This window comes from Dryobates pubescens, chromosome 10, assembly GCF_014839835.1.
Source record: "Dryobates pubescens isolate bDryPub1 chromosome 10, bDryPub1.pri, whole genome shotgun sequence".
Taxonomy (NCBI): Eukaryota; Metazoa; Chordata; class Aves; order Piciformes; family Picidae; genus Dryobates; species Dryobates pubescens.
This window is the reverse complement of record NC_071621.1, coordinates 23,906,291-23,924,392: the sequence shown is the minus strand read 5'-3', so window position 1 is coordinate 23,924,392 and position 18,102 is coordinate 23,906,291. Positions and strand designations below refer to the sequence as shown.

General features: G+C 40.6%; 1 protein-coding gene across 1 annotated transcript in view; it reads right to left on the bottom strand.

The window, feature by feature from the left end:
• The window catches only part of ATP8A2 (ATPase phospholipid transporting 8A2), a 336,577-nt gene that overhangs the window by 33,150 nt on the left and 285,325 nt on the right, over window positions 1-18,102 (bottom strand). The window contains exon 34 of the mRNA XM_054164622.1: window positions 816-904. Coding sequence (XP_054020597.1) covers window positions 816-904 — 89 coding nt within the window. The remainder of the gene's footprint in view (window positions 1-815; window positions 905-18,102) is intronic.

The window sequence follows — 18,102 nt, the reverse complement described above, 5'->3', positions numbered from 1 at the left end:
CTACATATCCGTGTGGTAAACCTTGTTGGTTGTAACACAGCTTTCCAAGGGAAAGGACACACTTTGGTGCTTAAGGCATTAAAAGCAAGCTGAACAAACCACCAGAAATTCCAAATGAAAATAGTACTTCTGCATTTCAAATTGCAGTGGTAGAGAACTTAAGTTGCTTCTCTTTAAATCGAAGTTCTTGAAATTGCTTTCCTTCTGCAATGCTTTGAAATCACAGTTTTGAGAGGAGGGAATTACATGAGCTTGTATTTCACAAGCATTGTTCCTACTCTCTAGGCAGGGAAGGAATCATTAAGATTTTACTCTAGCCACAGAGAGCAGAACACTGCTCTTCTCTCAGTTAAATCTTGTAAGACCCACTGTTGAAGAAAAATCTAAAGAGCAGCTGACAAAGAACTTGGAGCTTTCTCGGTATGAATTCATAGTGCCACATTTTCACTTTCTACCCAACCTTAGTCAAATTGAATTAATTATTTGCTCCTTTTTAGGAACAGGCAATCTCTGATGTCCTATTTAAACTTGCCTTTAACTAAGGGGTAGACAACACAATCATAAGATGGCACACCTCCTTACTCAGACAAAGCTGCCTCCTTCAGATTCAGGACTAACTTCATTATCTCACATTGCTGGTTGCATTGGAAAGTGAGAAACCAACTCCCATTTCACTTGGCTCAGAGGTATGCCAAAGGACTACCATCATGTTGCACTTACTGAAAGGCTTTGTAGTTCTTTAGATAACAACACTGGTGTGGACAGTACGTGCATAGACAATAATTCAGGTAATACCAAGCTGATTTGGGACTTACGCTGTCCATGCCACGTCTTTAAGAAGGCACGCAGTAGGCACAAGGAACAAACCAAACCAGAAGTATCCACATCTTAACACCATTCCAGCCTGTAAAGGAAAAACCAAATAATGAATGTTTTCAAGTAAGTTACAAGGAAAAGGTAGCATGATGGCATCAAACGGGCACTATACCCGTGATCTGGATGAGGTTGCAGTTTCATGGTGGGGGGAGACAGAATAGAATAGATCTCAAGTCTTAACAGAAATTATGCCTATAATTTGCAAACAGCAATGGCATTTCTCATTGTAATCATTCCTTATGCTCTCAAAGTCCTGAGAGATCTAGAAAATACCTCCAAACTCAAACATTTTGATATCTGTGGATCCAAGCAGACAAATTTTCACTCATGGAGAAGACTACTGTATTTAGCTTGCACTTCTGAGTCTTTTGAGCCTTTTGCGCCTTTTGCTTATTCTATCCAGTGTTCTAGATCTCTGAGCAGCATCAGACTGACATTAAAACAACCTCAAGACATTTCTCACTAAAATGCTTCAGATGTGTTCCACATGGTTGTTTTTTTTTTCCCTTTTCTTTTTTGTGTGTGTGTGTGTGTTTTGGGGTTTTGTTGTTGTTTTACAAAGAGCAATAAATTTAAACTAGTATTTTTCTCATTGTTATAATACTTGAAAAAGCTTGACAGGGGTTGAGAAGGAAGGTATCTGGAACCACTGAAAGCCTCAGCATAGGCACATAACTGTGGGACAAAGCTGAAATATAGCACTACTTTTTGAAATGTTATTTTAGGCCATCAGAAACTTTCACAGCTAGGTTAATGGTGAACAAAGCCTGGGTTTTCTTGAAGTGACTTCACCACCTCTTGCATGCACACATGCACTTTCTGCAAAGCATTTTGCAGACAAACACAAAGTTAACATGGAACCAAACAAAATGTCTACTAGCCTTTGAAATACACTGTGAGAAGAAAAAAAATAAATAAATCTGTAATTACATTGAGGCAAATGTGATTGACCACAACAGAAAGAACTTCCACCACTCACTATAGCAAAGCTTTCAAACTCAGAAAAACCATCACACTGCATTGACAGGATGTCCACCAGTAGCATCCAACATCTCCTCCAGGTGTTGATCTGTTTAAGGTTGACCAGCTCAAAACTTCAGTCAGATTTAGAATAGAATAGACCAGACCAGGTTGGAAGACACCTTCAAGATCATCGTGTCCAACCTATCATCCAACACCACCCAACCAACTAAACCATACAACCAAGCACCCTGTCAAGTCTCCTCCTGAACACCTCCAATGACGGTGACTCCACCACCTCCCCACACAGCCCATTCCAATGGGCAATCACTCTCTCTGTGTAAAACTTCCTCCTAACCTTCAGCCTAAACCTATCCTGGCACAGCATCTTGCCCTTGGACTGCCAAGTACTGAGTACTTTTTAAAGAGTTTTTCACTCTTGAATGTTAAATCCTCCATGCTGTTGCTGGACTGGCAGATCAGGGCTTAATCTTGTACCAAGTGCAAGAACAAGCTAGACTGTTCTAAAACATTTATGGACACTTTGCCACCCACACAGACAGCAAGCACATTCCAGTGCCATAATCAGCTCTCAGTTATTCCTGAGCCCTCATGCCTCCATTGGCATGAGGCTGCCAGAAGCATATGGGAAGTATTGATCTGTACTTATTTAAGGAAAAGGATGTGCAGGAATGACAGGGAACTCATAACTTTGTTTGCTTAAGAGCTGAACTGTGTAACACAATGGCACAACACAATGAGGTGTATCCTCATGCTTTGTTTTCCTCTGGATGCAGCCCTGCAGGTGCTAGCAGTGTAATCATTTGCACTGCCCATCCTTCCATTGCCTGTGCTAATAAAGGCTAAAAAAGGGCTATAGTATTTTATAGGCATTTTCTGCTATTTTTGTTTCAGATATTTCACGTTCCACTTTCTGCTCTTCTAGCTGAAAGTAACTTGACACTTTCAAAGTGCAGAAAAATCTAAGTAAGTGTTCATAGCAGTTAAAATGCTATCATGGTTGACACCTTATTGTTAAGCTTAACACCAAAACCAACTTCAGGAGCCAAATACATTTTGCCTGCAATTATGCATTTCACTCAAGTACTATTCAGTCCAAAACCTGCACCGTAACAGGAAATCTATTAATCTCATCTGAATCCTGACAGATACTCACTGGACTATTGGCAAGCTTTTTTCCACACAACCCTCTCCAAGATTTTACTCCATTCCTGAGCTCCTGTAGAAGGTTTCTTCCCTGCTCATCTTTAGTTTTCTGTTGGGGTGATATGACTGCTGTGCTGCATGACAGTGAAATGGCTTGTCTTGCATGCACAGCTCTGCCTGTAACTCCTTTCCAGCAGGGTTACACCATCTGTTGAAATGATGGGAGCTTCTCAACTGAGGATTCACTGGAAACCACCTAACATGTTCTGAGGACATCCAGTGACAGCATTTTTAGGACATTCTCCAACTTGTGGAATTGAGGCTGAGTTATGAACAGAAGCCATAGTAAAAACACCTATATATAACAAAGTCATCCTTAGGCTTCACAGCTGTTCTCCATTCCAGCTGTTCAGCTGTGAACACAGCAGCACAACGCATCTTCAGTGAAACACAGCACTTCCATACACAGTCCCAGTGAATAACAATCTTCAGCTATCAGCTATCTTCCCCAAATGAGAAAAGTAGAGCTACTAAACAGAAATCAGCACCATATCTATTTTCTTTTTATGAAGGCCACAGGAAGGCAGAGTAGAAAGCTTTAAAAAGTTATTCAAAATTTGACCAGCTCTGTCTTCACACAGGCTCTATGATACACAGCTAAGTAATACTTTGTCTAATCATGTAAACATTAGTGACTAGCACATCCAAAGCTAACTACCAGGAACCATTAATCCCATGACACCCCAAAAACACTTCAGACTATGCAACTCCTCCTGTTGAAGACAGCGCAGCTTGAACTGCTGCCATCACCAGGCTGCCTTCCAAGCACTGATGAGGTTGCAACAGTAAAATTGCTTCTTTTAAAGAAGGGATAAATATTTACTACAAAGAAAGATTAGAAACAAGGAAATAAAGAAAAAAAAATTGTTTTAGGTATTTCACAAGTGAGGAATGAACACTTTAGGTCCTAATACCTTTTATCTTTGGTAAACTGATTTTGTAAGGGTGGGTACTTATTTTTGGTCTTTTAGTCACAACAAAAGAAGTGATTGACCTAGGCAATCGGAGTGACTAGGAAGATCTGCTCTGTACTGTTTTTCTAAGAAGCACAGGTCAGTGCCATGGACAGTGGCACTGAGTGCACCCTCAGCAAGTTTGCTTAGGACACCAAGCTGTGTGGTGCAGCAGACACGCTGGAGGGAAGGGATGGCATCCAGAGGGACTTGACAGGCTGGAGAGGTGGGCACAAGCCAACCTCAAGAGGTTCAACAAGACTAAGTGCAGGGTCCTGCATCTGGGTCGAGACAATCCCAGGCACAAATACAGGCTGGGCAGTGACTGGCTGGAAAGGAGGAGAGGGACTTGGGGGTGCTGGTGGATGAGAAGCTCAACATGAGCTCTCAATGTGCACTTGCAGCCCAGAAAGCCAATCAGATCCTGGGCTGCATCAAAAAAAGTGTGGCCAGCAAGTCAAGGGAGGTGATTCTCCCCCTCTACTCAGCTCTGGTGAGACTCCGCCTGGAGTACTGCGTCCAGTTCTGAAGCCCCTATTACAAGAGGGATATGGACATGCTGGAACATGTCCAGAGAAGGGCCATGAGGATGATCAGAGGGCTGGAGCACCTCTCCTATGAGGACAGACTGAAAGAGTTGGGGCTGTTCAGTCTGGAGAAGAGAAGGCTCCAAGGTGACCTAATTGTGGCCTTCCAGTATCTGAAGGGAGCCTACAAGAAGGCTGGGGAGGGACTTCTCAGGATCTCAGGTAGTGATAGGACTAGGGGGAATGGAATGAAGCTGGAGGTGGGGAGATTCAGACTGGACGTGAGGAGGAAGTTCTTCACCATGAGAGTGGTGAAGCCCTGGAATGGGTTGTCCAGGGAGGTGGTTGGGGCCCCGTCCCTGGAGGTGTTTAAGAGCAGGCTGGATGAGGCTCTGGCCAGCCTGATCTAGTGTGGGGTGTCCCTGCCCATGGCAAGGGGGTTGGAACTAGATGATCCTGGTGGTCCCTTCCAACCCTGACTGATTCTATGATTCTAGGTTAAGAGATTTTTTTGTTTGGTTTGAGTTTTTTTTTTGTTTGTTCTAAATCAAAGACATTCTCTACACAAGCGTATCAAATAGGTCATAGATAAAAATAACCTGAAATGGAATACATTTCAAACTCTTTATCTTCTTTTTACTATTCTTTCTTTGTATGCAAATAAGCAAAATTCATAATGTTATTGTTCCACCAACAGGTGGTGCCACTAATTTCAACAACTTCCAAGGAGAACAACAAGGCCAGAAGTGCCCAAGGTTGGGAAGTCACATCTCCGGACAGTTCTGGTACTCCTAATGCAGCATGGTTAGTTAACAGCTAGGAACCAGTAAATTCAGAAAAACCAAACAAGGGTCTCATTCACCTTATATCATCCAGTGTAAGCGAGACAAATTAAATGCCTATTTTGAATAATAAAAGCTTTTTTATTACTTCATTTCCTCATAGATCCATGCATCCTAACACAGATAAAAAGTGGACAGCAAAAGCATAAAATCATAAAGGAAACAGTTGGCTTTATATGCACAGAGCAACAGAATTTATTGCTAGAACTATGCCTGGATCCTGATCATAACTCTCTTCATGAGCAATGAATGGATAAGCACTCAAGCTACCCAAATATGATTTCATATTCATACAATTTCAGCTTCATACACTAGGGATCTAAGCGCAATCTGCAGTCAGGTATCACTTTGGTCCCACCAAACATGGATGATAGCATGGTGCTGCCTTTCACAGCACTTATGAAAGGAGAAGAGAGGGGGAAGATGGCTGCATGATTATTGTGAGGGATTCATATACGGTAACAGCACAATAATTGTTCATTGCTATCACTATTGTTCTGCATATCCAGCTGACAAGAGATGTGGCTGGAGCTGCAAGTGCCACAGTAAGAGTTTTGGCCCAGCTGCTCCATCGGCACTGCCTCAATAACCAAAGCAGAAAGAAGTGCAACACCAGCAGGCAGTTAACTCCATCTTACAGTAATCAACTGAGGCAGACATCTTCGTCAATACCTCTCCTCCATCAATTATAGACCAGTGGCTTGGTATGAGCACATCATGTATAAGGGGCTGAAGCAATTGGTTTCTCCCTCTTTATAAACCAGCATTTGTTTGATTTCTATTAGCATATGTGGAACAATCAGTATCTACTTCCTGTGCTGTTATGTTGTACAAACACACAAATTCTATTACAAATATTGTATAGTACAAGATCTTTAAGTGTTACAATATCAGACCTACCTTAAAGGCCAAATATATTAAAATCCAAGTGGAGAAAGAAGACAAAGTTTGCTCAATGGTCATACAAATCAATTGCAGAGCTGGGCAGACTGCCCAAGTCCCTCAATTAAATCATACTACACCAAGACTGAGACCACTGAAGCCTGAGCATGAAATATAATCAATATCCAAGAATGCAGCTTCAAGGATTTTCCCTGTGCACATTGGAACATAATCTATCCTCAACATGAGTCGGTGCTTAAGAACGTCTTTCCCCCCTAGTATAACTGCAGCCAGCTCCAGGCTGGACAGATTTACTAGATTCAGGGCTGACAGGTGTGATCAACAGATTTACCAGCTCTCTCTTCAACAAGCATCTCAGCTGGAAATGTGCCTGAAGAATAACCCCTTTGGGTTAGTGGCAAAGTGTTAAAAACCAAGGCAAAAGAATCTGATTTCCCCTTTTGCTTACACCACTGGGAGTCAGGAGTACCTCAAATGAAATCTGCCAAGCTCTGCCACTAAAAGACTAGTTGGATATTTCCATGTCTGAAATAAAGATGTGCAATGTTTTCCATAATGTAAGAGCTTTCATTCTGAAATTGCTCCGATGAAAACAATGACTTCACTGGCTGGCTGGATTTAACACAATGACACACTGGTCCAGTCTCAAGCCTATTTCCTCCCTGTCCCAGTATCCACTCATACAGCTGTATCCCCCTTGAGAGCAGTAAAAGGAGAGGGGGTGGGGGGAAGTCAGATACCGTACCCAGATATTCGACCCCTTCTCCTTAATTTTGCCAGTCATACTTAAAACCATATGGAATCTAGAAGAAGAAATCTATCCCTTGTACAGCTTCCACAACACAGTTATCAAGCTTATTGCCGATTTTAATGTAATATCTGTATATAAATGTAGGGAAGAACGACAGAAGCAGTACTTGGAGCAAAAGAAAGCATATCAACACAGGATCCACAAAGGTATATATTCATCATTCCTGCACAAGATATTTTGAGATACAGGTCTCGGGCAAGAAGCTTTTAGTTAAAGAAGCTGCTAGTTCTAATGGTTAAAAGCAAGCATGAAGGCACAAACTAAAGTACATAAACCTCCAAAAGAGATAATGGCAACTCCCAAAAGAGAAACCACTCGAAGCTCTCTCATGATCAGAAAATTACAGGAACTGGCAATACAAAGCTACAACCCCCAAAATTAGTATTATCAGGGGAGGAAACAACTAAACCAAGCAACCTCACACACACTGCCACTATTTTTGAGAAAATAGTTGGAGCTGTCACTCCACAGGAACACTGAAATCCTCAGATCTTCTATACTCCCTTTTATTTTCTTCTTAAGAACTATTTTTTTCCATAATGGAGAAATACAGCAACGTGCCAAATTGTTTTTAGACTATTTCTTAATGAAATTTACAGAAATTAATATTTGGTACATACATTAATATATCATTAGCTAAATGTGTCCCAAAGGGTGTTAATAAGATGTATTTTGCGTCAACTAAAAGTATATTCTACGCATGCAGCCTTGCCTGGGAAAAACCAACTATATCTCATATTACTAATTAGTATACAACACTACCAATTAAACAGGGAGCTTGTCCATGTTACTCTCCATTATTACTCTGATAAGAGAGAATTAAGAAAGTTAATCAGATGGTTTTAAAATTTGATTTTATGGTTCACTAGCAGTGTAAACTCTGAAGCAGTTTCATGCAGCCTGTAATTTCTTTTTCATTACTGATTACATTAAGTTGAACAAAAAATGTAAATGAATGTTTCTTTAAAGTTATTTGAAGAAGACTGCTGGTTAAAAATCAGCAGCAAAATTAGGCTCCACCTAAATGGTTACAAGTGGATTCCTGACATTTTATTAGATGGCACAGACCTCATTAACCAAAGCACTTTCTCCTTGAAGTGGATGAACTACTTCAGTAAATCCTTATGTAAATGGCACCAGACACTAACTGTTCTTCCTGTTATGAACATCTAAAAAGTATCACATAATCACCAAGGTTGGAACAGACCTCAAAGATCATCAAGTCCAACCTGTCACTACAGACCTCATGACTGCTAAACCATGGTACCAAGTGCCACGTCCAATCCCCTCTTGAACATCTCCAGGGATAGTGAGTCCACCAACTCCCTGGGCAGCCCATTCCAATATCATTCTGTATTAGTCTGAGCTCCCACACCACAAATCAAAATTCCTGAATCTAAGTAATTCCTTCCTTCACACGCTTTCTCGTGAACCAAACACGCCTTGGAAAAAACCCTGATACAGAGGACACTGTTGACAGCATCCAAGATGCTGACTCACTTGAGTCAGGTTTGATACTGTTCTGAATCATACCATACTTTGAGTTCCCTGAGATATCTTCAATTAGTTGGTTGTGCAATACACTATAATCTTTTACATTTCAGTTTATGATGAACACATACTTGAGGAAGTGAGAGTAGGTGTATGGGTAAGCTACCTGCCATAGTGCTGTAACTTCACTAAGCCCAAGTAAAACCTGTATGAAAGTGTGTTTCCTACCACCAAAGCAAAGCTGCTCCTATAGACCACTTTCTAGAATTTGTGCAGTTTTTCTCTCCTTTCCCTCAAATTAAACCAACACAGGCATGAACAGAAAGAATAAAGTAAATTTGAAACAGTAACTCTGATAAATGAAGCTGCTAGTGAAACAGTTTATCTTGTTCACCATTTCATGCACTTCAGTGTAAATTTCTATTCCACATATATAAAGAAATCTATACTTCACATTGTTTCTCCTTTTGAAGTCATGTTCGGCATGCAGCCACTCTTGTTTGGTGCCTGTAACTTTCCCTGTGCAGGCTTTAATATTAACCCACTCTGTGTAGTAGCTGCCCTTATTTAATAACTCTGTTTTTATCATGAAAGCTGCAGTGAGAGGAAATTAAATTTTCTAGAACCCACCTTTGAATTCAAAACTCCAGGGGAGTAATTATGTTTAGCTGAAGCTGTTCCTTGCAAGTAAAGATATAAGATATTTGTACAACATGCAAAGTTACACCTACAGCAAGTCAGAACCTTTGAATTTCCTGACTTTGTGTGCCAAAATTTTCCAACTGTGCTACTGCAACGGCACCATCTTCCCTGCATGAAGCACACTGGTTGAAAGATGCTCACCCCTTTCTAATACTGGCAAAGTAGCATCCCTGAGCAAAAAGGTGCTCTACCAAGAGCAAGAAGGATATTAAAAGAAAAAAAAAAGAATAAAATCAGCTTTTTTATATTAGTATCAAGGAACACTTGCTCCATTTCACTAACTTTTGATTTTTTTAATCATCTTTGAAGTCCACATTTATTCCTTTTCTATTTGTCCTGCCGCTGAGTGTATCTTTGTGCTAAATGTTTGTATTTATAGACCATCTTAAGAGAGCAGATTAAAAAAGAAAACAAACCACCTTAAGGAAAATAGAATAGAATAGAGTAGAATAGAATAGAATAACCAGGTTGGAAGAGACCTTCAAGATCATCGCGCCCAACCTATCATCCAACACCACCTAATCAACTAAACCATGCAACCAAGCACCCTATCAAGTCTCCTCCTACACACCTCCAGTGATGGTGAGTACACTATGGATGGAGGCTACACTATTAAATATTTCAGGTAAGTATAGTCAAGCATCTATCCACACACCTGAGCCATCTAAACAATTTTGTCTTCTGATGGTAGCTGCTGATCAAAATAAATTCTACAGCATGCACAAAGATTTGGAACAGCCAGTGGCAAGACTTTCATTGATAACATTTTTGAATTAGATTCTGCACATTGTCTCCACATCTGGTAAATAAGTTGACTTCAGCAAGACTGCTGCTGTTCAGAGTCTTGATCTAGCAATTTAGATGGAGCATGAAGACACCTATGCTTGCAGGTAGCTTGTCGGAAAGGACTATGACTCTAAATGTGGTTTGCTTCTTGCAGTGATCTACAGCACTGCAACCCACAATCAGAAAGCACTGTGGGTTTCAATATTTTGCTTTTAACTTAGTTCTTGATAGGATTTAAAATTAAGTTTATCCACGTAATGCTACTCCCTGTTTTGCATCTTCATGGTATCACAGCATAACTAAGGTTGGAAGAGACCTCGAGGATGATCGAGTCCAACCTGTCTCCACAGACCTCCTGACTAGACCATGGCACCAAGTGCCACGTCCAATCTCCTCTTGAACACCTCCAGGGATGGGGACTCCACCACCTCCCTGGCCAGCCCATTCCAATGATGAATGACTCGCTCAGTGAAGAACTTTCTCCTCACCTCGAGTCTAAACCTCCCCTGGTGCAGCTTGAGACTATGTCTTGAAGATCTTGAAGATTCCTTAACAGCTCAAGAATTTCAGGAAGTGATTGATAGCCACATAGCATGAATTAAATCTAGTAACTGCAAGGTTCACATAAGCAGATTATTTCCAGTTTTTCAAAATGGGGTATAGGCTTATAAATCAATGAGCAGGCTGAATGCTTACCAAAGTCAGTAGCAGCTGAAACTACAGCAGTTCCACAGACAGGTTCTGCATTCTGAAAATCTATGTACTATAAACTAAATTTTATAGATCTTCATCTGTTCTTAATCCATTATAGTAATGGTTGACTTGCATTAGGTAAGTCATTGCTTCCCCACACTACATTTCTCCATATTCATTTCTCCATATTCACCTTGAATTTTATCTTTCACTCGTTGGTTATGTTCTTAAAACATACTCTGAATGCAATTAGCTCCAAGTTTTCTTTACTGTTATGTTCTCTCTCTTGAAGGTCCTAAAGAGTCTGGGTTATTTTAAGCACAACTGCAGTTTAATTCAGATTAATGAAATCTTACCACAAACAGGTACTTTTCCCCCCTAAAAGCTTGGTTCTTCCCTTCACTTTCCTTCCCAGAGCAATTCATCTAATTGCTTGAGCACATACAATCTCTTTATACAGTCACCATGTCATTGTGTCTTGTATTATGCTTCATGAAGTACATCTGCAATGATTCCTGCAACCTCTTGCCAAACCCTGGAGGCATGCTCTGCTTCTCTCTTCTTCCTTTACTGAAATCTTCCTAACAGCAGAACAAGACAGAGGTGATTATATAAATGCTCTTTTCCACATCACATGGCAAAACACAGCTATAGATGCCATTTGGCCCACAGAAATGCCTGAAAAGCCTCAGGAGTAGGTAGTGCAATACTTAATGTCTACAGTGGACACTTAGTACCATGGCAGGTCCGCACTGCTCAGTCTTGGACACCTTGTGCCAGTCCTATTTCCCCATAGCTGAATGATTTATCTGAACATATGAAATTCAAAACACAACAGTCAGAGACGTTCCTACAGCTGAAGCCAGGTAGTCCCCACAGGAAATGATCTCATAATCATAAAACACTGACAAAATGACAAGACAGCCACCACAATTCCTAGTCCAAGGTGAAGAGGGTCTCCTGCCTCCACAGCTGCCTGCTGCCTTCACACCCTTTGCCAGCCAGGCAGCCCAGGCAGCCTTTCTGCCTGCAGTCAGTGAGGCAGCACTGTTTTAGGAGACCCACGCTGTCAGCTTCTTTGTTGTGAAGAACTCTGTAAAACTACCACATCATTTAATGCGTTGATTTCAATATACTGATTTATGCTTTCCCTTTAATTAAAAGGTACCAGAAAAACATTTGTTTCTGATTTGGATACTCTAACCCACCGGGACCCATTTCAGCTGATTCCTCAGCACAGGTCCAGCAGGCCCTGTCTGAGCCTCCTCAATGAATTACTTCCGCGAGCGCACAGGCCGAAAGCCTCCCTGAATCCTTCCCCCTAATCCCTGCCATCTGTTCTGCGCCCAGGCCGGGCTGCGGCAGGCACCCGCCAGTGCCTGCTGTCAGCGTGGCTGCAGATGGGTAAACACACCAGCACCCGTGTCAAGCTGCAGTGTGATTTCAGCTGAGAACTCCGGACATTGAGCATGGTTCTCATTTAAAGCATTCGTAACATCGAGGAAACACCTGTTAAGAAACTATCCAAAATAAATTTACTGTGAGTCTTTCAAGAAAAAGAAAACCTGTGATTGACAGCAGCAGTACAAGGTCTGAGAGCAGCAGAATTCAAAGCTTCATTATAAGCCCTGACCAATTAAATATATAAACAGCACCGTTTTTCCTTTTGGGGTAACAATTACTATTTCATTTCTCATCTTCCACTTAAAATAGATGCTCTTCATAGTGGAAGACTAAAGGGTGACCTCTTTTCACCCAGTTTATTTTCTTTTGTGTGCAAAATTCCTACAATGCCAGGTTGTGTGTAGCTTTAAAAGAAACACTTTGATATGGTTACTCTTCAAAACCATGTCAGCAGCAAGTCATCATGAACAGTTTCAAAAGTTTGGCTAGTGAGGAAGGTGGAGAGCAATATTTGGCTTAAAGTACGCAAATTAGAGTAAATTAAAAAAATCAGTAACTTCAAAATGAATGTTAAAATAGTAGAAGTATCAAGATCTTCCAAAGCCATCAGCACTGGAAGAAAACTCAAAAATCTTCCAGGTCTTCAAGTATCAAACACAACTGGAGTTTTTGAAGAGCTTGTTGGCAATCTTCTCATTTAAACCATTGTTCCCCCGCTTTGAGGGACCTTAGAGGCTCATCTAGGCTAATGATCATGACCCTCCTTCTCTTCCTCCATGTATATACATCTGAGTAGCCATCACACTACAGGCCACTTAATAATGCTCATGGTATTTTTCAAGACTACTTAAGCATCTTTGGTGCATAGGTCACACTAATATTCATGTAGAACTAGATCAAATATTTGCACTATTTTGCATTCCCCGGTTTGTATCTATCCAGACCTCTCCAACACAACAATGCTTCTTACTGATTTGAGCACTACACCATGTTTATGAGGTAAGAAAAAAAGATTAATAAATATACAGGTGGTGTTTCTAGGTGTAGAAATCCCTGAGTTGCTTAGAGTTGAGAGACTACATTACATAAGTACCATTATATCATTTCCTATTCTTATACTCTTCCTAATCATCTGCCACTGGGCAGCAGGGATGTTAACCTCTATTGAAATTAAGTATGCACTATTTAGATAGCATCAGCTTGAGGCTGCAAATGAGGATACTGAGAGCACCAAAAATTCTCTGTTATGAAATGAAACCAGTTGGGCAAGACTTAGAGGATACATAACAGTGAGAAGCCTAATCCTCTTGGAACTGCACTGGCCCCTACCCCTCTTCTTCGGCTTATGTCTCCCATTTCTCCCTAGCTTCCTCTGCCTTCTAGAACCTACTCCTCCATTGTTCTCAAATTAAATTTTGTGTTCATCCTTCAGGTGTTGAAGCTCAGTGATACCCAGTCTGCTGGAAAGCCTGGCTTACGAAAATGAACAGAGCTGATAGTTCTCTGGGACAATTAGCAGCGATTAGCAGGAATGCTGGTTTCCAAGGACTGATACTAATAATAAACATCTGACTCATTTCTACTAACCCTCTGAACATGTGTAAGGTCTTCTGCGAGGACCTAACAGACATTCCAGTGACTAATCCTCAAAATGGTGACCATGTGGCATAATTACACACAATAACTTTCAATCTCAGTTGGGAGAAACTAAGGACCTCTGCACACAACAGGTGGGACGTGACTAACTCTTCTCACAGTAAGGCAAAGTAGCCACTTGCCTAAGTGATACTTAAATCCACTGTAGTTCTTTGAAGCTTTTAGTTTTGTTCAAGCAAAATAGGCAAGTAAAACAAAACTGATAAAGCAATGTGCATTTCAATCAAGAAGTGAAAGGGAGAGAGGTAACTCAGTGGAGATGTGCACTATATAGAGCTCCTGAAAGAATATCTAGAGTACCAGTGTGACAGGCTCCTTCAAAAGCGACAAGCATTCAGCTCAAATACATTGTGAGCACCTTGTACCTTACCATTAAACTACAATGCAGAGCGAGACTTTACAATCTCTCACAGGGAAGGATTTCCTTTTCCAAGGCACAGACATGAAGACAGCTGAAGAGATACAGTCTAGGATAGATACTCAAAGGAGTATCACTGTATCACCTCATCTTTACAAGCACACTTTACAACATATCTGAGGCCAAGTCTGATATGAGAAGGGGTGACCCGGAGCACATTCTGAGCCCCCAGATGAAAACCTTAAATCCCTTTCTCTCTTCCTTCAGAGACAGCTACACACAGAGGGTAAGAAGGATGCTGAGAATCTGAGCTAAACAGGGAAACACTCACAAAACAAATCCCACAACCATACATAATTGAGTAATCCAAATCTGGGCTTTCCTTTAAGTTTAATTAAGCTTCACATAGGCTCACAAGCCTATTAAATTTGAGACTTATTTTTAAGATAACTGACATGGAGAGTTTTCCTACCTGCTATATCCTTAAAGTATGCCCCAAGTTAGTTGACTCATTTACTGTTTTACCACGGCCTTGACAGCAACAAGAGAATCAGAAGAAAAAATGACAACTTATTTAACTAGCTGATAAACATTAGGCACACCAATTGAGTCTACAAGTGAGACTGAAACTAAGGGGTCCTCCTGCAAGGCTCAAGGTCAGGTGAGACAGGAATCTTTTAAGATGTTCACTTGTGTTCCCCTCTCTGGGGGCTTTCTGTAAGGGCTCCTAGTTCCTGCAATAAGGTCATTTGCTACAGGCAGCAAATGCATAAGCAAAGACCTCTTCACACTCGTCAAAAGCTGGAGCTATTCTGCAACTCCCAGGAAAAAATGTTACTTTGCAACACCAACAAATGCATCCAATAGCTTCTTGAGTCTCTGAATAGGCCAGGAATTTGTCAGGACAAAAATAAACCAGAGTATTTACATTAAAACACACCTCTCCTGCTTCCAAAAGCCCTATAAGTCAGGAAGGAAGGATCATTGAAGCAGAAAAGATTGCTAAGCTCAGTGTAGCACCAAGGTAGCATGACGCTAATGAAGTCACTCTGTTTTCACACAGGCAAAAAGGATTCTAAAGCTGTGCTGCATGAAAAAACCCCAAACCAAACCAAAACTAACAACCACCCCACCCCCCCACCCCCATCTCAATATAGCTCTGCAGTATTTTTTCTGGGTGCTGTTACATTCTAGATCATTAACAACAGAATTCAGCAAGAAAAAAAAGGAAAGACAGTGCAGTACAGAAAGGAGAATAGAGCTAGAGGAAGATTTAGAATGCCAATTCCCTGTTAATGTTTCAGATTAATTCAGCTGGGATACAGTCATAAAGCTCTAGGGATTCACACATCCTTGCCTCAATTCAAGGCACTAATAACCAATCTGTATTTTAGATAAGACTCTATAAATATTTAAAATTTTTAATCTTTTGAGTGCCAAGAATAACATTTCCCATCATGTCCTTGCCTTTCCCACAGCAACAATGATGAGATTTCTCATCTGGCATTACTGGCACCAGTGCAGAGTCAGGTGGTTTTAGTAGTGGCAGTCAATTAACTTAAAAAGTTAACCATCTAATTGATCCATTTCCTGCCCTGATAAACAATTGTAAACAAATACTTCTCTTCAAAGAAGGGGCTTTGTTCACAAATTGAGAGGAAAGAGGCCATTTGAATCATACTAGCCATGGCTGTGTCAGGGGTTTTGCTATAAACACTATTTTTAAGGATCTAAATGAATGATGTGACATTAAATATAAGGAGCCAAATTCTTCCCCAGTTTAACATGACAGGGGTGCTTCCTCACACAAGAAATGCTGCTTTTTCTTTTTTTAACGTCTTTTGTATTACTGACAGCAGTGTGTGTATTCACATTGTTTTCATTTTACTAAACCCTATAATAACCTCTCTACTTTATGCTAATTTTTTGGCATAGGAAGCTCACCAGCCTCCCTCACTTATACTTAGTCAGGCTCAGTGTCAAGATTCCTGCATCTCCTCAGAAGAATAGCCCTAGCAGAAAACCAAAAGCCAAATCACTTGTGTTTCTATTTGCAACTCCCTTTACAGGTTACCTCCATTTGGATAAAAATGCATTTTGTGGTTCTTTTCCTAAACCTACAAAAAAATGTAGCCTGGGAAAAAAATTCAGTGGAAGCTTTAGGCTTTTATGCTGATTTTAAAGAAGCCACAACACATACAATTACTTGCAGTACATAAACTGCCCCCACTGGAAGGCCATGCTACTACCTACACTTCATCCTGTCTGTTTTTCTCTCTGTAATTTAGTTTCCTTATTCACAGAATGAAAGCTGTCATACAATGATCATGAAGATAATCACTTGTCTCTAAATTATTTCAGATCCAGTGGCAAAGCATGCTACACAAATGCTTAATTAGTTTTGCTACTACTGTATTCCTCTCTGGCAAAAAGCCAGACATTCTTGAGCTCAGGGGATTAAAATTGCCACTGTCTTCATTAGTAAAAGCATTTGTTAATCAAGAAAGGACTGTTTTGTATTTTTGGGTTTGATATGGGGGCATATCTCGGTTCAGAAGTTCATGTCTACTTCATTAAAATGCACAATTCACACATCACTTGAACAAAGAATCAAATGATTGATTTCTACACACTGTCAGCTGCTTGCTCTGTTTTGACAGATTCAGGCTGTTTCCACATCGACTTGGAACTGGACTAACACGGTTACAGTCTAAGACAGCATGCCAATAATGTTTCTGAAAATGATGAAAGCTACATATATTGATTACACATTTTCAGGAGTTAGATGCCTTCTGTTATTTTTCCAGTCTGGACACCCACTGTTTTACCTGACACAGTTTTAGAGAGAGCAAATCAAACAGGCAAATTAAATAATATCACCTGACACTGTGTGCCAAGTTTCAGGGCATGGTCACAGGAGCAATGTCTTGCCTATAAGCCTGAAACAACCATATCCAAGATATTTTAACAAGCAGCAAAAGAGCTGTATCTTATTTACTAACCCAAGATCTTAAGTTTATTAATCCAGCACTAACACTATATGAAACTGCAAGCTCTAGGCATTCAATACTAAGAAGTTTGGAGAACCAAAACAAAATAGCTGCTTACCAATTCTCTGCAAGTGGATTCAAAGCAGCAGAATAGAGATAAATGTGTAGCTGTATCTATCTACATGCACACCCACTCCCCCATCCAAATCAACTACGAAGCTTAACTGGTCATCAGAAGGAAAGTACTGAAAATAAGCAAAAAACCTGTAAATGTTACTGCAATTAGCAGACAATAATCAACCCCAGGAAAATAATCTATTAACATGACTCAACTGACAGCCTTAGTCAAGAGCAAACAGGAGGGCTCACTGGCAGGTCAGAAGGAAAGATGGTATCACCATGTCATTACTATTACGCTAGCAGTGTTCCTTAGAGAACAAACAGCAAATTGTAAGGCAGGGGAACTCAGGTACTGAAAGGAACTGGCAAATCAAAGGAAAGTGAACCTGGAGCTCTCCAAGGCTAAAATAGTAAGACAGCTGTTTTAACCTCCTTCAGAGACATCAGTCCTCTCAATTCCTGGCAAAGCTTCTGCTGTTGAAAACTGAGTTCAGTCCAACTCAGTCCCACTGTCAGATTCCAGGTTTTCTTAATCTTTCCTCACTTTAGAACAGACTCCAGCACTTGCTTAGATGTCAGCTTGACCCTGGTAGGCTTCCTTGTTAGGCCTGTGTACAACACAACCATTAGAGTTGTGTAGAAAGGCTCTAACAAGATCTAAAGAGCACATTCTGACAGTAGAAGCTGATCAACTGAGTGCTCGTGTGTTCAGTAAATTTGAAGTACCTGAAAGTAGAAATCCAAAGAAATGCTTATTTAGGAATGACAGACTGATAAGGCTCTTTTCTGCCATAATCAGAGTT